The sequence below is a fragment of the Mustelus asterias genome, chromosome 6 (genome assembly GCF_964213995.1).
Source record: "Mustelus asterias chromosome 6, sMusAst1.hap1.1, whole genome shotgun sequence".
In the NCBI taxonomy this organism is placed as follows: Eukaryota; Metazoa; Chordata; class Chondrichthyes; order Carcharhiniformes; family Triakidae; genus Mustelus; species Mustelus asterias.
Window position 1 is genome coordinate 39,940,629 of NC_135806.1, and position 24,971 is coordinate 39,965,599.

General features: G+C 46.0%; 1 protein-coding gene across 1 annotated transcript in view; it reads left to right on the top strand.

Annotated features, from left to right (window-relative positions):
• LOC144494817 (serine protease inhibitor Kazal-type 1-like) overlaps positions 1-24,971 on the top strand; it is a 50,018-nt gene that overhangs the window by 18,299 nt on the left and 6,748 nt on the right. Inside the window, exon 3 of the mRNA XM_078214200.1 lies at positions 24,236-24,348. Within this exon, the coding sequence (XP_078070326.1) occupies positions 24,236-24,348 (113 nt within the window). The remainder of the gene's footprint in view (positions 1-24,235; positions 24,349-24,971) is intronic.

A 24,971-nucleotide genomic window follows, 5' to 3' on the forward strand; every position in this document is an offset into this window, starting at 1 on the left:
TCAATTCATGGCTTGGGCCACTGTCAGTGCAGAGACTGCATGTTCTCCTGGTGTGTGTGTGGGTTTCCTCCGGGTGCTCCGGTTTCCTCCCACATTCCGAAAGATGTAGTGGTTAGGTGCACTGGCCATGCTAAATTCTCCCTCAGTGTACCCGAACAGGCGCCAGAGTGTGACGACTAGGGGATTTTCACAGTAACTTCATTGCTGTGTTAATGTAAGCCCACTTGTGGCATTAATAAATAAACTTATATAGCATAGTTGAGATGTTAAGATGGCACTTTATGAGATCATAGAATCATAGAAACCTTACAGCACAGAAAGAGGCCATTCGGCCCATTGAGTCTGCACCGACCACAATCCCACCCAGGCCCCACTCCCACATCCCCCCACCCAATTTCTCCAACCTACGCATCTCAGGACACTAAGGGCAATTTTTAGCATGGCCAATCAACCTAACCCGCACATCTTTGGACTGTGGGAGGAAACCGGAGCACCCGGAGGAAACCCACGCAAACACGAGGAGAATGTGCAAACTCCACACAGACAGTGACCCAAGCCAGGAATCGAACCCAGATCCCTGGAGCTGTGAAGCAGCAGTGCTAACCACTGTGCTACCGTGCCGCCCTGCTGATGTAGGGAAATCAGCAGGATTTCTCCTCCTGAATTCATACGGACAGCTGTTAACTAACCAGTTGTCGATTTTGATAATTAATTCCAATCATGTGCATGGAATTGAGGTAAAACTCTTAACAATTAAATAGGATACGATGGGTTGCCCCAGTACCACCAAAACCCCAATCTTAAATGTGCCCCACTGTTTCTTTAAAGGAGCAGAACTGGTAAAAGAATTTAATCATAAACTCAACAAAACAAGAAGACTTATAAAGCTAAATCCTATTTTTTTCTGAGGTCTGGGGAATTCATCAATTCTTGCAATAACCCAAGTTATAGAAGGGGCAATTGGGTCTGTATTGCTTACATCACCACTTTCAAAATAAGAAAACCACATTAGCCTGGTTTCAGTCTATTGGCATCTTCCAGAGTCTAATGACTCCCGGATTTGAGTATCAAAGCCTCACAAAGCTCCCGACTAAAGACTCTCAGCTTACTAAGATAAATGTTGTTTACCCCGAGAGATTTATCTCTTCTGGGTCTTTAAGCCTCTCTTGTTCTTCCTTCTCATTTCTTTCAAAGCCATTCATTTTGCTTTGCTTAACTCTCTTTGGCGAGGACTTCAACAGATGCTAATCTGAGAATTTATTTGAATGCTATTTTCAAATGGTTTCATTTGTGCTCAATGTGTTCAAACTCTGTTGTTTCCTACCACACTCACTATCTGGATTGGATATAGTAAGAGACAGAGATGTGAGCCTGTTGCATCCTAAATGCTCTTCTCGATCTTGACTTGGGTGTGTAGGGGACAATTTCAAAATTTGTGGATGTCACAAAACTTGGTAGCATTGTGAACTGTGAGGAAATAGTGATGACCTTCAAGAGGATATAGGCTGGTTGAACGGGTGGACAGATGGCAGATGAAATCTAATGTGAAGTGATACATATTGATAGAAAGAATGAGGCGCGGCAATAAAACATAAAGGGAGAATAAGAATGTGGAATATATTTGTATAAACTGTTGAAATAACAGAGCAGGTTCAGAAAGTAGTTTGTTACAGTCAGGTGAGGAGGGGTTGGATAGCTCCCCTCTCTTCCTTTTCCTCATTTGACCACAACAGTTTTTTAATAATGGACGCACTTGCCAATACTGAGAGATTAACTCTTTATGGGCTATGTCCATAAAAACATAGACAGGTTATCTTGAGTTTTTTTTTAAAAGAGATTTTTAATTGTACTTAACCCAGTCTAAGCAAAGGATATGCTCTGCCTTTCACATATACTTACACAAATTCAAAGTTCACACAAGCGAATAGATTACAGAGAGGGGAGGATGAATTATGTAACTTAGGGTCCAGTAAAATTAAAGTGATGTACAACTCTTGAAGGTTGGTGACTTTGATTTGGCTTCAGACTGAACTTGCTGGTTTGTTGCTTTCACCCCACTGCTTTCAGACTTGAGGTGGTTTAAAGCAGTAGATAGAATATTTATCTGTTCTTCTGGGGGCATCAGCGCTGGTTTGAGATATTTTTAGAACCTCCATCCATGGCAACTGGATAGTCAAAATCAGCAGACAGGGTTCAAAACGTGCAGGCTGAATGGAGGGAGGGAGAGTAGGGGATGCATTCCATGGTGGAGAGGGGGGATGTTACATGGAGAGGGTGAATGGGGGGTTTGTGTCTGCGGGGTATGGGGAGTTCTGTGGATGGGGAGGAGGCAGTTCTGTGGTGGGGGAGGGGGCAGTTCTGTGGTTGGGGAGGGGGCAGTTCTGTGGTTGGGGAGGGGGCAGTTCTGTGGTGGGGAAGGGACAGGACTGTGATGGGGTGGGGACAGTTCTGTTGTGGGGAGGGGGAAGTTCTGTGATGGGAGGGGCAGTTCTGTGATGGGAGGGGCAGTTCTGTGATGGGAGGGGCAGTTCTGTGGTGGGGTGGGGGTAGTTCTGTGATAAGGAGGGGGCAGTTCTATGTTTGGGGTGGGGCAGTTCTGTTGTGTGGGAGGGGGTAGTTCAGTGGTGGGGAGGTTGCGTGGAGGGGCTGTTACTATTTTTATTTAAAAAGGGCATTGTTCAAGTCTTGATGCATGTGGGGACACATTGTCCAAATCCTCACTGAGTACTGTGCCACCATCGGCAACCATCCGGCAACATGGTCTCTCATAACCACAACCACACTATTAATTCATGATATGTCAGACATGGATATTGTCAACAGTCATTATTCAGAGCACTACCATTCTACACGTAATCCAATCACTCTGGGCAAAATCTCACCAAAAAAATGGCAGCGTGTTTGTTCCAGTGTGAAAATTGGAGTGTTTCCCGCCCATGGCAATGACGTGTTTTGATCGAATCTTAAGCCTCATTTGTGAAAATTTCCATGCTCACAAGTTTCATACTGTTCCAGTGGTGTGTTCCCTCTGATTCTCCCACCCTGCAACAACTGAACTGCTGCACGCAATGGGGAGCTCCATATAAACGGCTCTCCAGCACTTGTTCCACGGTGACTGCAGGGAATGGCAGCCAAGAAACCCACACTGTGCTTTTCGAAGGGGGCCCTCACCAGGATGCTGGATGGAGTGGAGCAGAGGCGGGACACACTCTACTCCTGCTCCAGGACACAGCCTTCCAGCAGGGTCACCACCCCCGCCTGGGATACAGTGGCAGCCCTGGTCAGTGCAAGCGCACTCCAGAAGAGGATGGGGTAGCAGTGCTGGAAGAAGATGAATGATCTTCTTCACTCAGCCAGAGTAAGTCAACCACCTCCAGTCTCCCACTGGGACATTTTGCACATCCCTTGCACCTCCAACCCTTTCACTCGCTCAGCCACCTTGGCCTCTGCCATCAGCAGGCACCAGTTCCCCTCCCACAATCGCCATTTTCCCCCCAGTAGCTGCTAAGCTCCTCACACTCCAGCTCCCATCCAAGCCCCACGCTTGCTGCACCTCATCACCATCTTAAATGCCCACATTCCCACCTATACTCTGCCTGGATGAGATTCTCCGGCTTCCCAGTTGCGTGTTTCCTGCCGGCAGGAGATGGTGCATTGTTTGCTGGCGGTGGGATTCTCTGGTCCTGTTGCTGTCAATGGGAATTCCCATTGACGTCACTCACACTTCCACAAAACCCCGGGCAGGGGTGCATTGCTCGTGGGACTCTTCCTGTTAATAAAAATATCATCTGACAGAAGGCAGCTGCAGTTTTATTTGTTGCTGCTGTCCCCATGAACATGAACACACATGTCTAAAGTGTGAGAACCCCACCCTTTCCCCAACCCGCAGCGGTAGGAGTGGATTAGGTTTGGGGGAGGGACTTCTGGATTTGGCATAATTTTGGATAAGACCCTCTGCATCATGGTGAACGTTTTAGCTTCAATATTTATAAAGACAAATCAGAGGGAGATGTAAGTGCTTCATCAAAACTTTATAAACATGGGCATTTCCGACTGTCGTTATTTTGTTTCTTTCAGCTTTGGAGGGGAGTGGGATGAGATGAGATAAACAGTTCACCCTTTACTCCAGTGAAAGGGTAAACACTCTGTGTGACCCTCTACCGATTGTGTCCTTGTAAATTTGATGTTTACCTGTATCAGTGACTCATTTCTGCTCAGAATCACACAGTCATTTTGTGTAAACATAAAGCTGTACATTTCACATTGCTCAGTGAGTCAGTGAACAGCCCTCCCTTTATATATAAACCAGCTCCATTCTCTGAGACAAGTGTTAGTACAAGTGGGTGACTGCACAGTTACTGACCCAACGCTTCCACTGCACGAGAATGAAACTATCCTCAGCTTTTGCTCTTCTTTCGCTGCTCTTATTCTCGACAGTGGGTAAGTTCCTCTTAAGACTTTGCTTCTCACTCTCGTATTTATTTATTATCATTTTGAGTTTAATAAAAACTGGAGTCAACACATTCAGTTGGTGCCTTATATCATCTGATCAGCAATCGCTTAAGACTGGAAGTGTCAATGAGGGATTAACTGTTCTGGTTGTAGGGCCCATGTTACAACAAACAAAGAACAAAGAATAATACAGCACAGGAACAGACCCTTCGGCCCTCCAAGCCCACGCCGCTCCCTGGTCCAAACCAGACCATTCTTTTGTATCCCTCCATTCCCACTCCGTTCATATGGCTGTCTAGATAAGTCTTAAACGTTCCCAGTGTGTCTGCCTCCACCACCTTGCCTGGCAGCGCATTCCAGGCCCCCACCACCCTCTGTGTAAAATACATCCTTCTGATAACCGTGTTAAACCTACCCCCCCTCACCTTGAACCTATGACCCCTTGTGAACGTCACCACCGACCTGGGAAAAAGCTTCCCACCGTTCACCCCATCTATGCCTTTCATAATTTTATACACCTCCATTAGGTCACCCCTCATCCTCCGTCTTTCCAGTGAGAACAACCCCAGTTTACCCAATCTCTCCTCATAACTAAGCCCCTCCATACCAGGCAACATCCTGGTAAACCTCCTCTGCACTCTCTCTAAAGCCTCCACGTCCTTCTGGTAATGTGGCGACCAGAACTGGATGCAGTATTCCAGATGCGGCCGAACCAACGTTCAACCGCAACATCAGACCCCAAACTTTTATACTCTATGCCCCGTCCCATAAAGGCAAGCGTGCCATATGCCTTCTTCACCACCTTCTCCAGCTGTGATGTCACCTTCAAGGATCTGTGGACTTGCACACCCAGGTCCCTCTGCGTATCTACACCCTTTATGGTTCTGCCATTTATCGTATAGCTCCCCCCTACGTTAGTTCTACCAAAATGCATCACTTCGCATTTATCTGGATTGAACTCCATCTGGCATTTCTTTGCCCAAATTTCCAGTTCAATACTTCTTCAATACATATCTTCAATATGTTCAATACTTCTTTCGCCAGCACATTGCTCATAACACTCTGAACTTAATACAACGTGGCACTAATCAGCAGGAAGGCCCTGATACTTAACTGAATCTAGAATTGAGATGCTTTACACAAATGTGGTCAACTCCCCCCCCACCCCCAGACAAATATTGCCCCTCACCCAACCACTGCTACCCGCTGCCAGCCACCGATTGCCCCTGCCACCTGCCCCAGGCCCTTAATCACCCAGCCTTCCTCACTCAACAGTAGCAAGTTCATGAATGATTCGGGCGGCACGGTGGCACAGTGGTTAGCACTGCTGCCTCACAGCACCAGTGACCCAGATTCGATTCCCGGCTTAGGGCACCGTCTGTGTGGACTTTGTACATTCTCCCCGTGTCTGTGTGGGTTTCCTTCCACAGTCCAAAGATGTGCGGGTTAGGTGGATTGGCCACACTAAAATGCCCCCTAGTGTCAGGGGGACTAGCTAGGGTAAATGCATTGGGTTGTGGGGATAGGGCCTGGGTGGGATTGTAGTCACTGCAGACTCGATGGGCCAAATGGCCTCCTTCTGCACTGTAGGGATTCTATGATTCTGTCTCCACTGAAATAAAACTCGAGCACCAATATCGGCCTAAATTTAGAAGCCTTAGAAATAAACCCCTTGCAGTTTTGTGTTATTAATCATTAACCCTGTTCTCTTATCTTTACTTTTACATCAAGTTAGCAGGATGTCAGGCAGTTTATTTTACGTTTTCCTAAATTGTGTTCTTTCTCCTACCTTTGCTTTTCCTCTTTGTAACTTTGATTCACTTTTACTCCATTGTTTCTCCTTTTTATTTACATTTCACCCTCCGTTTTTGTGCTCACTGATTTCTACGCTGTTATTTTCAATGTTTTTTTCCTGTAGCTTTTAGCTCTTTTCCTCTCTGATGATCAGCAATACTGAATGATAGAACACTCACCACGCACTGCACAGGACACAGTAAGGTCACAGTTCAAAGGTTGGGCAATCACTATTCTTTGCGAGTCTTTAAAAAAATTAAATTTGCTGAACTTTCCAAGCTGAGAGACCAAAACAAGCGCTGTCAAGAGAAACAACCAAGTTGATACAGCCCAGTGAGAAGCATTAATGTTAGAGTTATGGAGTGAATTGAGATAGGATGAAGCCCTGTGTTACAGAACAGTATAAACACATTTATATTGACTGTACGGGCTTAATGTCACAGAAAATTACTGGAGAAAGCAAAAGAAAAATGAACAACTTTCTGGGCGGATGCAGATTATGATTTAAACAATGGCTACAGAAAATAACTGGGTGTTTGTGATTGAAAAGAAGCTTCATTGGGTGGAATGGATAGGAAATGAATGCCACCTCCCTTGTAAAAAGATATAAAAGGTTGAACCCTTCGGAGACCTGTACTGCAGTCAAAGTAGTTCCCACAATTCGGTGAAAGGAAATGTCAAGGAGAAAGAGAGAGAGAGAGAGAAAGAGAGAAGGCCACCCGATCATTAGAAGAGGAGATAGCTACAAGAGCCAGTCAGTTTTGGTGCTTGTGTGACCACAGTTAGTAACACATTTGAGCTCGATATTGGTGAAATGTTTACTTGCTGGAAAATATTTGTACACTCTGATGCTAAATATCAGTGGAGAGTTGATTTTGCTGACAAGGCAGCTGCTTTCTGATATTATTTTAAATTATTTCAATTCCTCTTCTTTCTTTCAACCTATGAAATCTGCCATTGTTTTCTGTAAGCATTTTAATATTAAGTGTAACGGCCTTTTGAGCTTTTTCTATACTTTCATGGAATGTGAGCATCACTGGCTGGGACAGCATTTGTTCACAGTAAGGAGTCTCACAACACCAGGTTAAAGTCCAACAGGTTTATTTGGTAGCAAAAGCCACACAAGCTTTTGGAGCGCTGCCCCTTCGTCAGGTGAGTGGGATTTCAGTTCACAAACAGTGCATATAAAGACACAAACTCAATTTACAAAATAAACCCTCCGTGCTCTCATCCCAAGTACTCCCCGTGTTGGAGATCTCTACTGCCTCCCGAAGATACACAAGGCAAACACACCCGGCACTCCCATCGTATCGGGCAATGGGACCCTGTGCGAGAACCTCTCCGGCTACGTTGAGGGCATCCTAAAACCCATTGTACAACGAACCCCCAGCTTTTGTCATGATACTATGGACTTCCTACAGAAACTCAGCACACATGGAGCAGTTGAACCAGGAGCACTCCTCGTCGCAATGGATGTCTCGGCACTCTACACCAGCATCCCCCACGACGATAGCATTGCTGCAACTGCCTCAGTACTCAACGCCGACAACTGCCAATCTCCAGATGCAATTTTACAACTCATCCACTTCATCCTGGACCACAATGTCTTCACCTTCAAAAACCAATTCTTCATCTAGACACATGGAACAGCCATGGGAACCAAATTCGCACCTCAATATGCCAACATCTTCATGCACAGGTTCGAACAAGACCTCTTCACCGCACAGGACCTTCAACCGATGCTATACACTAGATACATCGATGACATTTTCTTCCTTTGGACTCATGGTGAACAATCACTGAAACAACTATATGATGACGTCAACAAGTTCCATCCCACCATCAGACTCACCATGGACTACTCTCCGGAATCGGTTGCATTCTTGGACACATGCATCTCCATCAGGGACGGTCACCTCAGCACTTCACTGTACCGCAAGCCCACGGATAACCTCACGATGCTCCACTTCTCCAGCTTCCACCCTAAACACGTTAAAGAAGCCATCCCCTACGGACAAGCCCTCCGTATACACAGGATCTGCTCAGATGAGGAGGATCACAACAGACACCTGCAGACGCTGAAAGATGCCCCTTGACTCATCGATCGACAGTTCCGACGCGCCACAGCGAAAAACCGCACCGACCTCTTCAGAAGACAAACACGGGACATGGCGTACAGAGTACCCTTCATCGTCCAGTACTTCCCCGGAGCGGAGAAGCTACGACATCTTCTCCGGAGCCTTCAGCATGTCATTGATGAAGACGAACATCTCACCAAGGCCATCCCCACACCCCCACTTCTTGCCTTCAAACAACCACACAACCTCAAACAGACTATTGTCCGCAGCAAACTACCCAGCCTTCAGGAGAACAATGGCCACGATACCACACAACCCTGCCACAGCAACCTCTGCAAGACGTGCCGGATCATCAACACGGATGCCATCATCTCACATGAGAACACCATCCACCAGGTACACGGTACCTACTCTTGCAACTCGGCCAACGTTGTCTCCCTGATACGCTACAGGAAAGGATGTCCCGAGGCATGGTACATTGGGGAGACCATGCAGACGCTATGACAACGGATGAATGAACACTGCTTGACAATCACCAGGCAGCAGTGTTCTCTTCCTGTTGGGGAACACTTCAGCGGTCACGGGCATTCGGCCTCTGATCTTCGGGTAAGCGTTTTCCAAGGCGGCTTCATGACACACGACAACGCAGAGTCGCTGAGCAGAAACTGATAGCCAAGTTCCGCACACATGAGGACGGCCTCAACCGGGATCTTGAGTTCATGTCACACTATCTGTAACCCCCACGACTTGCCTGGGCTTGCAAAATCTCACTAACTGTCCCGGCTGGAGACAATACACATCTCTTTAACCTGTGCTTAACGCTCTTTCCACTCACATTGTCTGTACCTTTAAGACTTGATTACCTGTAAAGACTCGCATTCCAACCATTATTCTCTAAATTGAGTTTGTGTCTTTATAGGCCCTGTTTGTGAACTGAAATCCCATTCACCTGATGAAGGGGCAGTGCTCCGAAAGCTAGTGGCTTGTGCTGCCAAATAAACCTGTTGGACTTTAACCTGGTGTCGTGAGACTTCTTACTGTGTTTACCCCAGTCCAACGCCGGCATCTCCACTTCACAGCATTTGTTGCCATCCCTAATTGCCCGTAAACTGAATGCTGGGCCATTTCAGAGGGCAAATAAGTGTCAACCACATTGCTGTAGGTCTGGTGTCACATGTAGGCTAGACCAGGAACGGACAGCAGATTTCCCTCCCTAAAGGACATCAGTGAACCAAATGGATTTTTACAAGAATCCACAATGTTTTCAGGTTAGATTTTTAATTCCAGATTTTTATTTTAATCCTACCGTGGTGGGATTCGAATCCAGGCCCTCAGAACATTATCCTGGTTCTCTGGATTATCAGCCCAGCGATAACACAACTATGCCACCTGTCAGTCAGTTAGTTCTCTTGTAGTTCGCAGATTGAATGAACTATAATTTGAGTGTTTTATAAAAGATAGAAATTACTATACTCATAAAGTTTTGGGTTGAAATCCCAGTCCAGAGATTTGACCACATAGTCTTGGCTGGTGATTCGGTAGAATACTGAGGGGTTGCTAAGGGCTTTCTTTTAGATGAGACATTAAACCAAGACCCCATCTTCCCTCTCAAGTAGGTGCAAGAGACTATGGTGCTATTTGATGCAGGGAGAAATCTTGGCCAATATTTATTCAGCAATCAATATCTAAAAACAAGTTATCATAGAATCTGGTGCAGAAGAAGGCCATTTGGCCCATTGAATCCGCACCAACTCAGCATCTTACCCATGCCCACCCCCTTGTTCTATGCCCATTACCGCAAACATTTACCATGGCCAATCAACCTAACCCACACATCTTTGGACTGTGGGAGGAAACTGGAGCACCCGGAGGAAACCCACGCAGACACGAGGAGAATGTGCAAACTCCACACAGACAGTGACCCAAGGCTGGAATTGAACCCAGGTCCCTCGCACTGTGAGGCAGCAGTGCTACCCACTGTGCCACCCTGGACTGATATTTCACTGCAATTTGTGGAATGTTGGTATGCACAAATTGGCTGCTGCATCTTCAAGATTACAACAGTGGGGGGAGTTTTACCATTCAGTCTCTAAGGGCCGGATCCGGGCGTAATGCAGATCCGAGCCCAGAATCCTCTTTGCAGCGCGCCCATACGCTTTTTGCCGGCTCCGGTCCGATCCGTGCTGTGGGCGGGGCTTAGCGCTGCCGGACCAATCGGAGCTCTGAACTGCGCATGCGCAGTTCACAAAAACATCCGAAGCAGCGCGCCCGGGCGCGAAAGGGAAAAACAGCAGAGGGAGCAGAGAGGATGGACTTGGGAGAATCTTGCAAACTGAAAATAATGTAGCATCTTCTTTGTGCTGCCTAATTATCTATGGAAAAGGTAATTAAACTACAGTGATCTAGTGAGCAATTAGTGACCTGTATAATTCATTTGTGGTCTGTAACTGGATTGTTGATGCTCAAATGTTCAGAGTCATGTGGTGAACTTGGAAGAATTGTTCCCGTGGTGGAACTTGGTTGGAAATAAGATTCAAGGAGATTACTAAATCTTGTTTTCATCTGAACATTGCACAGAATTAGAGGAATCCCCTTTGGAAGATAATGTCAAAATTATAATCGCAGGAACTAAAAACCTGACAGTCAAATATTTGGGAAAATATTTCAAAATATATGTCCCCCCATCCATATTTTGAAATATTTTCCCAAATATTTGACTGTCAGGTTTTTAGTTCCTGAGATTATAATTTTGACATTATCTTCCAAAAGGGAATTCCTCTAATTCTGTGCAATGTTCAGATGAAAATGGGGGGGGGTCTGCTGAGGGGGGCCTGCCTTCCAGGGGGGTCTGATCCGGGGGGGGGGGTCTGCCGGGGTGGTTAGCGGGGGGGTCTGCGAAGTATGGTCGAGGAGGATGGTGACTTCACAAGGGCAGAGAGGGCTTCGGAGGTTCCTCTGCAGAATAGAAATCCGCTTCGGACTTTTATTCTGCAGGTCGCTAAAAGCGCGGATGCGGAATGGGCCAGAAGACGGTAAAGTGGGATTTGGCGGTAGGGTTGGGCGCACGGTTCATTAAGTCGATTTAAATGCATGCAAATGCATTTAAATCGTCGGGCCGCCCAATCGGGTGTCGGTAAAGCCGCGATCTGCTTGGATTCTGGTGCAGATCGCGTTAAAGGCCCGACACCCGACTTTATCGCGATTTCGCACCCGTTTTTGGTAAAATCGGGCCCAGTGACTGCACTTCAAAAATTCTTCATAAGTTGTGAGTTGCTTTGGGACATTTTGAATCCTACTCCAAAGTTTAATCTTCCTCTCAATCTTAGATATAGGAGGCGATTTTACCATTTTTATTCAAAGTGCGGGGTGGACTTGAAACTGGGAGAGTTTCAGATCCAACTTTTAGGCCCGTTTTTAGTCCCCCCCAATACGCACTCTGCATGCAAAATTTTGAGCATGTTAGATTCTTGCTGCAGAAGCCGGTGGGTGGGGTTTAGTGCACCCAAAAGCCTGCAGAGGGAGGTATTGCGTGTGTGTAGACCTCCAATGCTGCACATGCACATTAGGAGTGGCAGGGGCAGACAAAGAGAGAGCTGTCAGGCCCCTGCTACTGCAGGCGGCCTGAAGCAGCACCTCCCCCCACCCCCCACAATCACAGCCCCCGCTGATCCCCACCGCCCAGACTGATCGTGGACCCCCCTCCCCCACTGATCACAGGCCTGCCATCCTCCCCGCATCGATCACGGCAGAGTGACAGCAGGCCCCCTCTCCCTCCATCTCCCCCCCCCCCCCACCGATCCCTGCAGAATGGCAGAGGGTCCCCTCTCCCTCCCTCCCCCACACAAATTCCTGCGAGTGGCAGCGGGCCCCCTCCCACCATTAACCCCTCCCATTATTAGATCCTCCCACCATTAGCCCCTCTCCCATTAGCCCCCATTAGTCCTTCTCCATTAGCTTTCCATTAGCCTTTCCTTGTAGGCCTCACCCCCAAAAGCCCCACCCCCACTGGCCCCACCCCATTGGCCCCTCCCTCCGTTAGCCCCACCCCCTTTCACTGCCCAGTGGGCATTGCCCAGGTGCCAGTCTGTCACTGCCCAAGGGGCACCCCCACCTCCCCCGGCCTCCCCAAAGGGCCTCAATGGTTTCCAGTTCCACCAGTGATGTCAAGTCGACTGTTCTCTGTACATGGAGAGCATGTCCATTCCTCGCCGGCGAGAACCTTTCCCCGAGAGGTCATGATGGGGGTGCTGAGCCTGAACAATTGAGCGCCGGGCTTGCTGAGCCGATGCTGCATGGTGGCACAGTGGTTAGCACTGCTGCCTCACAGTGCCAGGGACCCGGGTTCGATTCCCGGCTTGGGTCACTGTTTGTGCGGAGTTTGCACGTTCTCCCCGTGTCTGTGTGGGTTTCTTCCGGGTGCTCCAGTTTCCTCCCACAGTCTGAAAGACGTGCTGGTTAGGTGCATTGACCCGAGCAGGCACCGGAGTGAGGCAACTAGGGGAATTTCACAGTAACTTCATTGCAGTGTTAATGTAAGCCTAATGAATAAACTTTAGTTTTACTTTACCTCAGATGCAAATCATCATTCCAATAGATTTAAATATATTAACCTGCCTCTCGTCCATTTCCGGTGAGAAGCTGACCACGTCAGATATCCGCTCAGCGCTTTACGGCCCACTTTACCACCGTGTTGCACCCGAAAGCGGGCACCACGTGATGGTAAAATCGCCCCCATAGGATCACCTTTCAAAACACTGAACCTTCGTTGACTTTAAAGGCAGGCTTTTCAGCCAATAAAATACCCACAATGTAAATCACTGTCACATTTTTGTGCATCCAATATTGTCAGTAAACTTGTATTTGCCCCCAGTCCAATGAGTCTGGATAATGAACTCGTTTCCAATGGAGAAAGTCAGTTTCAGATCATAGAACAATAATAATTTGCCTTTTTACAGCATTTTTATCATAGAAAAATATCCCAAGGAGCTTCACAGAAGCCTAATCAAACAAATATCCACATCGAGCAAAAGAAGGAAATATTAGGAGAATGATTATAATCTTGATCAAAAGAGATAGGTACTAAGAGTGGAAATGAGAGAGTAATGGAAAGGTTTAGGTTGTCAATTCCAGAACTTTATATCTAGATATCTGACGCACAGCACCATTTGTGGGAAAAAGAGGATGGGTGGTGTGTGGGAGTCCAGCATTGGAGGAACACAGAATTTTTGTTATGTTGTTTAGCTGGAGGTGAATGCAGAGATAGGAATGAGTGAGGAGACAGGGGCGTTTCAACATGAGAATGTTAAACTGAAACACCGATTAAGCAGGAGCCAATGTAGACCAACGTTCAGACGGTAATGAATATAAAGGGTCTGGTGTGGAGTAGGATAGGAGTAAAGTTTGGGTGATATCAGAAGGTGAAGGAAGTGAATCCAAGTCATTCAGTCTAGAAGTAACCAGGTCATGGATGAGGGTTCCAGCAGCAGATGAGCTGAGGTAGGGCAGAGTGGAGATGTTACAATGTGATTGTCAGATATATCATATTGCCAATCCATGGGTCCATTGAGATATTGCCCTGTGTGTTTATAGATTTCTATTTTCAAACTCAATCACTTTGAAAATAATATTACAATTACCTCAGTGGTGTGGATATCAATGGCCAATGGTAGATTGCCATCAATTGCATAATCCAGGTCTTCATGAAAAGAGATGTGTTATTAAAATTGCTTTCCAAGTAAAAACACAGCATTGGCTGAAAGTTGTTCAGTCAGGCACCATATCTAGTTGGCGCTGGTAGTCGGGAGCATGGGGGTCAGAAGGCACATGGTCACTCATGATTCCTCACTCTGGGCATCAAGCGGCGTTGAAGCCACAGGATGAGGCTTTCACCCTGGGGAATGAAGGGGAAATGGGGATTCAATCCGCTCGCTGCTCTCTCTATATGAAAGCAGTTGTTCAGAGAATAACAAAGAGATGAAGCTGCCGCCAAGCCAGACAGTAAACAAGAAAAAATAACAAAATGTTGGGTTAAAGTTAATTGTTATTCAAGTGTAAAAGTGAAAGTCAGATTAAATACGTTGTTTGGAATATTTTATCATATCATTGTTCAGATACAGCTAAAGAATGGAAACGTGTTGTGTTTGCGTGATGTTATTAACCAGTGCAGTAACTCTTTCTCTTTCCACCATTTTGATCATTACAGTTGCAAACATGGACAGAGGAATGGAGGTAGGAAGCATATATTTCACCTTCCAATTTAAAGCATTTATGTTTTAGAATGCATTTTTTAAACTGTGATTTAGATTTTATGTGCCCTTCTGGCAGTGGTAGAGGGGCACATAAGCACAGCACTTTCCTCCCTACCCTCGTCTTGGAGTCCAAGATGCCAGGTCGATGTGTCACTGCCAGGATGCCAGTGGGCAGTGCAAGGTTGGGGTCCCCTCAGGGGCCCCACTTTAAAATGTCTCTCTTGGCGGGGGGTGGGGTTGAGGCCTCTGGCTGGGTAAGGGGCTGTCGGGTCATCCTCATGCCTGTGTAGTAAAGTAAAGTAGAGTTTATTTATTGGTCACAAGTAAGGCTTACATTAACACTGCAATGCAGTTACTGTGAAATTCCCCTAGTCGCCCGGCGCCTGTTCGTGTCAATGCACCTAACCTAGTGTGGGGGGTGGATGGGTGACCTGTTCTTTCAGTGGTGGTGGGGAGGATGCCCCTCTGTGCTGAGGGGTTGGGGGTTCTCCCCTTGTCAGTGGGGGTAGCCATGCGGAGGAGGACCTGTCTCTCAGCGCTGAGATTGCAATGCCTTTTAAGAAAGGGTGTCCCGATCTCTGTAAAGCAGGGCTGGCCCGTGTGTTTAATGTTTCCAATGTTATAATCATAAAGGTGGGTGAATCCCACTTGACAGGCGCTACTAACATTCCGGTATTCCTGCTGGCTGGAATAGAGCGCAAACAGGAGAAACCCAGTCACTATATCTGACTTAGTAAATGAGAGGCATGTTGTGTTTCAATGGTTTGTTTTCAAAAATGTAAAAAATATAAATAATAAACTTAAACTTAATGTCACATTCACAAGTAACACTGTCACAGATATAAACCTACACTAACTTAAAATTCATTCAGTCCTGTACAAGGAAATGAAAGATTTTTCCACATCTGAGAATAGTTTACTTTCATAGAATCCCCACAGTGCAGAAGGAGGGCATTCACCAATCAAGTCTGTACCGACCACAAACCCACACAGTCCCTACCACCATAACCCCATGCATTTACCCCAGCTAGTCCCCCTGACACTAAGGGGCAATGTATCATGGCCAATGCACCTGACCCGCATATCTTTGGGGTGTTGGAGGAAACCGGAGCACCCGGAGGAAACCCACGCAGACACAGGGAGAATGTGCAAACTCCACACAGAGAGTGACCCAAGCCGGGAATCGAACTTAGGTCCCTGGCACTGTGGGGCAGCGGTGCTAACCACTGTGCCACCGTGCCGGTATGGAGGGACCAGGACAGGTTGTTGGTGATCTCGACACCTAAAAACTTGAAGCTTGAACTTGAACTTTGTAACATAATCGCTTGAGTATGGAGGAAGTTTCCTTTCACGAGCATGGTCCTGATATCTGAAATCAGGTGTAGTCTCACTTAACTGATGTTCTTCATCTGAGATTCCAGTGGCTGAATCCCACTGACTGCTTTGAAGAATGATGTATTTCCTGTGATGTAGACCACTCCCAGCCATCGAATCTCGAGAACACCTTCCCTCCTGCCTTTCTGAATTTCATGCATTTGCTTCTGTCCTCAATCACCATCATGTTTGTGTTGATCATTTGCTTTGCAGGGTAGCACAGGAAGCACATATGTACAGTGTGTGCAAAGGTGAGTATAGCTGGAGGCTTTGTGTGAGGAACGATCATCCTCAACACCGGTGCCCCACAAGGCTGTGTCCTCAGCCCCCCTGCTACACTCCTTGTACACCTGTGACTGTGTGGCCAAATTCCCCTCCAATTCGATTTTCAAGTTTGCTGATGACACCACTGTAGGGGGTCGGATCTCAAACAATGGTGAGACAGAGAACAGGAATGAGATAGAGAATCTGGTGAACTGGCGCGGCGACAATAATCTCTCCCTCAATGTCAACAAAACAAAGGAGATTGTCATCGACTTCAGGAAGCGTATTGGAGAACATGGCCCTGTCTACATCAACGGGGATGAAGTAGAAATAGTCAAGAGTTTCAAGTTTTTAGGTGTCCAGATCACCAACAACCTGTCCTAGTCTCCCATGCCTACACTATAGTTAAGAAAGCTAACCAACACCATGTCAGCTGCGACTCTCACCCACTTTTACAGATGCACCATAGAAAGCATTCTTTCTGGTTGTATTGCATCTTGGTATGGCTCCTGCTCTGCCCAAGACCGCAAGGAACTACAAAAGGTTGTGAATGTAGCCCAATCCATCACGCAAACCAGCCTCTCATCCATTGACTCTGTCTGCACTTCCTGCTGCCTCGGCAAAGCAACCAGCATAATTAAGGACCCCACGCACCCCGGATATCCTGTCTTTCACCTTCTTCCATCGGGAAAAAAGTATAAAAGTCTGAGGTCACATACCAACCAACTCAAGAGCAGCTTCTTCCCTGCTGCCGTCAGACTTTTGAATGGACCTACCTCGTATTAAGTTGATCTTTCTCTACACCCTAGCTCTGACTGTAACACTGCATTCTGCACTCTCTCCTTTCCTTCTCTATGAACGGTATGTTTTGTCTGTATAGCGTGCAAGAAGCAATACTTTTCACTGTATGCTAATACGTGTGACAATAATAAATCAAATTAAATCAAGGGAATTGCTCTGTAACTGTGAAGGGAGCAATACAACTCTTGCTTCCGTGACTAGCTCTCAGCTGACTACTTTATTCAGGCTATGCATCAACCTCTTGGCTTTTCCATCCACCCTTGGCCAAGTGGGGTGTGATTTTTCACTGAGTGATATCCAGCTGTTTCACAAATTTGCTCAACTCATCACTGCGGAATGGGAGCCCCTGTCACTCTCCATTGTTTGCAGGGCTCTAAACAAAGCAAAAATCTGGTCAACTTTGGAATGAATGCTTTCACTGAAATAGACACGACTCTTTCTACAACTCAAAGCTACTGTAATGGTCAGTGACAACAGCTGATCAGTGTGAAAGTCTGGGAAATCACCACTAACTTCAATTCATGGTCCTGTAGGTAGCTTAGATATGTTGATACGATCATGAAGGTTTGACATTATGGTTGCTTGACCTGGTAAACACTGATTTTGTGCTCTTCCATGCATTCAATTCCTGGGATTCATAACTTTTCCCAAAAGCGTTGTTTGATTATCATGGAATCATAGAATCCCTACAGTGCCAAAGGAGGCCATTCAACCCATCAAGTCTGCACCGACCACAATTCCACCCAGGCCCTATCCCCATAACCCCATGCATTTTAGCTTGCTAATCCCCCTGACACTAAGGGACAATTTAGCATGGCCAGTCTACCTAAACTGCACATCTTTGAACTGTGGGAGTAAACCGGAGCACCCGGAGGAAACCCACAGACAGTGACCCAAGCCCGGAATCGAACTCAGATCCCTGGTGCTGTGAGACAGCAGTGCTAACCACTGTGCCACCGTGCCTCCTGGTAACTTTCATGTAATTTATGAACAATACATTGAGAGAATGATTGTAGAATAACAGTAAAAATGCCACAAAACACAAGCTCAGATGTGACTGTAACTGTGAACATTGTGATGGCTTTGTATTGTGTATGTGATTTTGTTTGTAAGCGCTCTCTCTATCACATCTTTCCAGTTTCATGATTGCATAACTGTCAAACATTGCTGCAACACTCATTTTGTTTTGCTTTAATGTCAGCTAGTTTTAGCAATTGCAGCATTGCACTTAGGCTTATGTAGTTAAGATGCTGTTCAGCAACCTTTTCTTCACCACTAGTGGGACTGACTGTCAGTGAAGGATGTCATGAAAGATAGCAGCTGATTTTTGACATGGAATTCACACTCTGGACTTTGCATAATTAACTCTTTATTTGAGTAGGTGGTATGTGGATTGTCCAACAAGCTTACTAATGGTCTATGATAACTTATTACTTCAAAACCACTTCCACACAAGTGGAGATAAGTGTCAGATAGAATCATAGAATCCTACAGTATAGAAGGAGGCCATTCGGCCCATCGAGTCTGCTCCAACCACAATCCCACCCAGGCTCTATCCCCGTAACCCTATGCATTTACCCTAGTTAGTCCTCCTGACACTAAGGGGCAATTTAGCATGGGCAATCCACCTAACCCGCACGTGTTTGGACTGTGGGAGGAAACTGGAGCACCCGGTGAAAACCCACGCAGACATGGGGAGAATGTGCAAACTCCACACAGACAGTGACCCAAGCTGGGAATCGAACCCGGGTCCCTGGTGCTGTCCCATGTGATTGAGTGTGTTTCTCTCTTTGCCTCCAAATAACATTGCTCTATGGGTGTTAGCGACCAACTTGCTATAGCAGTGTTTGAGAAGCACCTGCCTTCTCTTTCTGCATGTGAACTGCAGCTAAACTGAACTTGCATTCACAGCTAACTGGCTGGTTTTCTCAGAGTCCGGGTAGCCATTTGTGCAACTTGTTGACAACTGTTGTTTGATTGGGTTTACAGCCAGTTTGGCAATTTAGCCCACTCTCACTTGATGGCCTCCTTTGTCAGATTGCATGGTGGAGATAGCGGTGGGGCACAGTCAATGTAGCAAAGTCAGGAATGAAGCAACTACAGTCTGAGTTGAACCCGAGCATCCTGTGGACTTCCAATACGGTTGTTAGATCTGTAGTGTTTGCAGCAGCTTTAACTTTCTGTGGATCAGGTGATACTCTTTCACTGTTGAACCCATGATTGAAGAATTAAATTTGGCTTTCATTGAATGTGAACGTATCTTTGTTCAAGACGAGGTTGCGTTCTCTAAGATGTTGTAAACATGCATGTTGACATGTCGCAAATTCATTTTCATAGCAACCATAGATGAGAATGTCATCACTAATATTCAGCATGCCTTCACGTTCTTGCCGTACAGACTGAACCATGTACTGAAGTACCTCAGCTGAGTTGACACCAAAGTTGAGCCTCTGGCGTCGAAAAAGTCCACCGTGAGTGGAGAACACTGTAATAAAGCTTGATTCTCTGCAAGTTGGATTTGATGATAGCCTGCATTGAGATCAGGCTTAGCAAAGTGTTTAGCATCATTCACTATCTGTATGATATTAGTTGACAGCATCATGTCTTTCTTGTTGTACGATTTTGTTTGGTCATTGCATTTCAACGCAGATTCGAATCTTGTTCTTGCCCTAGGGTTTCTTGATGACTTGTATGGGTGAGACGCCAGGGTATGCTCAGCCACAACTTTCTCAAATTATGTCAAGGTCAAGTGAGCACTAAGGTCCTTCTCTGTATCTTTTCTGACATGAAATAGTATTTGACTATGGTGATGTGTACATAGAACATAGAACATAGAAAAACTACAGCACAAACAGGCCCTTCGGCCCACAAGTTGTGCCGAACACATCCCTACCTTCTAGACCTACCTATAACCCTCCATCCTATTAAGCTCCATGTACTCATCCAGGAGTCTCTTAAAAGACCCGATTGAGTTCGCCTCCACCACCACTGACGGCAGCCGATTCCACTTGCCCACCACCCTCTGTGTGAAAAACTTACCCCTAACATCTCCCCTGTACCTACCCCCCAGTAAGAAGTTTAACAACACCAGGTTAAAGTCCAACAGGTTTATTTGGTAGCAAAAGCCACACAAGCTTTCGGAGCTCCAAGCCCCTTCTTCAGGTGAGTGGGAATTCTGTTCACAAACAGAGTTTATAAAGACACAAACTCAATTTACATGAATAATGGTTGGAATGCGAATACTTACAACTAATCAAGTCTTTAAAAAACAAAACAATGTGAGTGGAGAGAGCATCAAGACAGGCTAAAAAGATGTGTATTGTCTCCAGACAAGACAGCCAGTGAAACTCTGCAGGTCCAGGCAACTGTGGGGGCTACAAATAGTGTGACATGAACCCAATATCCCGGTTGAGGCCGTCCTCATGTGTGCAGAACTTGGCTATCAGTTTCTGCTCAGCGACTCTGCGCTGTCGTGTGTCGCGAAGGCCGCCTTGGAAAACGCTTACCCGAATATCAGAGGCCGAATGCTCGTGACCGCTGAAGTGCTCCCCAACAGGAAGAGAACAGTCTTGCCTGGTGATTGTCGAGCGGTGTTCATTCATCCGTTGTCGCAGCGTCTGCATAGTTCCCCCAATGTACCTGTTGTTCTTGCAATGTAACTTGCAATGTACAATGTAACTGTTGTTAAACTTCTTACTGTGTTTACCCCAGTCCAACGCCGGCATCTCCACATCATGACTACCACCTACCCCCCAGCACATGGGAGCACATTAGGGTCTACATGCAGCTTGCATGTAACACTTTTCAGTTTGCTGATAGCAGTGAAGCAGTCAGCATACAACTCAAGAGTGTGGCTAGTCTGCATAGGAACTGCATGAGAATACAACCATTTAACAATCTGTCACTATGTGGAAATTGAGAAGCCTGTCGTTTTCTCTCGATATAACATAGAATTCAGAATTTGTTGTGGCGTCTAAATGAGATTGACTGGTTTCCGAAAGTGAGACAGTCCTGAACAACATGTCTCCCATGACATTGACTGATGTACCTGTTTCTACGAGAGCATCTATACAAATAAATATGTAGATACATATGGATACAAAATTGGTTCAGTTGCAGGAAACAGAAGGTAATTTTTGACGGGTGTTTTTTGAGATGGAAAGCTGTTTCGAGTGGGGTTCTGCAGCATCAGCACTAGGTCTCCTGTTTTTTGTGATATATATGAATGATTTCAACATTAATGTAGGGGGTATGCAGACAACACAAAATAGCAGTAACCTGCAGGAAGGTATTAATGTACTGGTCAGATGGGCAGGAAAATGACAAATGGAATCCAACCTGGAAAAGTGTGAGATTATGTATTTGGGGAGGTCAAACAAGATAAAGAAATTCACAATGGAAAAAAGTTGTGAGGTGTAGAAAAAGTGAAGGACTTTTGTACAAAATTGTGAAGAGCCTGAATAGGGTGGATAGGAAGGGCTTGTTTACTTTAGCGGAGAGATCAGTGACTTTGGAGCATAGCTTTAAAGTAAAATCAGAAAATGGTGAAAAATGGTAAAAGTTCAACAGGTCTGGCAGCATCTATGGAGAGAGAGTAGGTATAATTCTGCTTTAGATTGGTAGAAAGATTAGAGGATTCACCCAGAGGATGGTAGAGATCTGGAACTTATTGCCTGAAAGGGCAGCAGAGGCAGAAACCCTCAGCTGAATGGAAAGGTGTCTGGGGATGTACCTGCTATGCCACTCCCTGCAGAGTTCCAGACCAGGTGCTGGAGAGTGGGATTAGGCTGAGTGCCTCATTTCCAGCTGGTCAAGTGACCTCTTTCTGTGATTCTATCAACTTCCAAGCAGCCAGTGTGGCTCACAGTCACATGTGGCTGGTTACTGTGTCCAAAAGAGGGCACAAAAAGTATATTGTGGGCCGTTCACCTCGACATTACTGCGTATTCTCACCCTTTCACTGTGGTGCATGTATGTGGAACCCTTATGTTGCCATTGGTCTCACTAGGCGAGGTTGCTGATGAGTGGTAAGCAGGAGCAAAGTTGAGTTTTCCACAAGCTTTACACTCTTTGCCAGCAACTGGACTTTCTGTTGTGGTGTGGTAAGCACTGCCAATTTGGACAATCCATAATTGTATTTGTGAGACTGCTGTTGCTGCTTTTCAGGTGGTCTCCTGACACATGAGGGACCAACAGTGTTCACAGGAGTTGAAGTTGGAGTGTGGCAATTTACTGTTGGCAGCATCAACTTCTGTAGCTTTTGTCTCATTGGTGGCGCGGTGGCACAGTGGTTAGCACTGCTGCCTCACAGCTCCAAGGATCTGGGTTCAATTCTCGGCTTGGGTCACAGTCTGTGTGGAGTCTGCATGTTTTCCCTGTGTCTGGGTGGGTTTCCTCCGGGTGCTCCAGTTTCCTCCCACAGTCCAAAAGATGTGCTGGTTAGGTGCATTGGCCATGCTGAATTCTCCCTCAGTGTACCCGAACAGGCACCAGAGTATGGCGACTAGGGGATTTTCACAGTAACTTCATTGCATTAAGTCTACTTGTGACTCTAATAAATAAACTTTAAACCTTTGTTTCGTAGGTTGATAGACAATTGTTTATCTTGGGTATGAAAGTGCATTTTTAACCGAACCAGAGTCATTTTGCCTGAATGAAAGTGAGTCAAAAATATCTTCCAATTTCTCACCTCCATAATGGAGAAGTAAAGTCTTCCTCTTGACATCTATGCTTGCAAAACCTGCCATTGCACCTTCAAAATGTCATGGTCACTTCTGCCACTGTGGGAAAACAGGTGATGGTTCAGAGTGCTCATCAAAAAGTGATAGATTCGGCATCTAAAACACCACCTCGATCAGCGGTGCAGTGATGGTGTTTAATCAAGGATCCAGGATTGCACTCCTGTCCAAGGAAACTTTTCTGTTAGGATCCAAAATATATTTTTTTGGAGTTTGAATGGTAATTTTTGTGAGATCAGTGTGTGTGTACTCTGTGCAGGCCTCTGCGTTGCTAACCCTGAGCTGGAGCTGTGTGAGTCTAACAACAGACTATAGTAGAAGTGGGCAGCCTCCAGCCCCGGGGCCTCATGAAGCCCATCTGGGTTCAGAGGGCGGCCCTGGAGACATTTTGTTGATTGTTGCCTACGCTCAGTGTCGCCAAATTCTGCTGATTTCCGTCCGTGTAGTTTTTTTTTCCTACTTGTCTGACTGAAGGGATCCGCACGTAAGGCAAGGGTAAGTGAGGTGAGGTGCATGCTGGTTGCACACATTGACTGTGAGAGCCGTGTGCTCCCTCTGTGTCCAAAGTGCAAATATTTATTTTGTTTTACCATTTGAAGTTGATCATAGTTCTTTTAATTAATGATCAAGCATTTTCTATAATTCAATATGAAATATTCAGTGTGTATTAAATGCATTTAACCATATTCATGGTTAGTGAACAAGCCTGACTTCAATCTTGTGGCCCACTCACTAACCTAGATTGCCATCATTGGGCTCGACATGTTCACCAAATCCCTAATATAAAATGCAGTCTCCACAAAGTTGACCTTCCAGAAGGAGCTGAAAGTATTGTTTTATAATTTTACCAGCCTCATTGCCATGGTAAAGGTTTTGGAAAGGAAACATTAAAGAACGGGCGGCACAGTAGCACAGTGGTTAGCACTGCTGCTTCACAGCTCCAGGGACCTGGGTTCGATTCCCGGCTCGGGTCACTGTCTGTGTGGAGTTTGCACATTCTCCTCGTGTCTGCGTGGGTTTCCTCCGGGTGCTCCGGTTTCCTCCCACAGTCCAAAGATGTGCGGGTTAGGTTGACTGGCCATGCAAAAATTGCCCCTTAGTGTCCTGAGATGTGTAGGTTAGAGGGATTAGCGGGTAAAAAGGGATATGGGGGTAGGGCCTGGGTGGGGTTGTGGTCGGTGCAGACTCGATGGGCCGAATGGCTTCTTCCTGCACTGTAGGGATTCTATGATTCTATGAACAGTAAGAAACATTCAGAAACAGAACTGCATGTGCTGTTAAAGCGATGGATGCCTTTAATCTTCTGTTACTCCCTCTGGTGGTGCATGCATCTTAAGCCAATACCTCTGTTTCACTCTCCATTCTGGACTGCTTGTTATTCACATTTCACTATCAATTCTAGAACACCTGTGCTTCCCGTCCTTTTCAGAACAATGTTGATGTGAAAGTATTCAATAGTCACCAATAACTCTGTTTGATGTTACAGCCGCATTGTACAACCAGCCACATTGGAGGAAGGTGCACCCAAAACTACCTTCCAGTCTGTGGAACTGACGGCATTACGTATAGCAATGAATGCACACTGTGTGCAAAACGATGGTACGGCCACATTCTTACTGCCCTACTCGAACACAATAGACACTTGCTGCCCTCGAATGACTGGGGTTTTACAAAATGGGATCATTCTTAACGGTACAAACAAATCTGGGCATAAACTATGAAATGAATTACCTCTGGTGATATTTATTTCATTGGGTAACCTGATTATTCCAAGCAATTACAATCAATGCCTTTCAATGTGTGGGTTTCCTCCGGGTGCTCCGGTTTCCTCCCACAGTCCCAAAGACATGCTGGTGAGGTGCATTGGCCATGCTAAATTCCCCCTCAGTGTACCCGAACAGGCGCCAGAGTGTGGCGGCTTGGGGATTTTCACAGTAACTTCATTGCACTGTTAATATAAGCCTACCTATGACACTAATAAATAAACTTTAAAACTTTAAACAATGACTTTGGATTCAGCAGCTGTGTAGGTTGGTTGTGTCTTGTACAAGAGGTCAGTCCTAAATAAAACCAAAGATCATTTTTTAAAATGACAGCATAGTTCAGTAGGCAGAAATCTTGCTTCTAAATCGGAAAGTAGTGGGTTCAAAGACCTACTCAATTATATAATCTACTCTGACACTTCATTGTTGTGATGGTGGAAGCTAACATCGGAACCTACA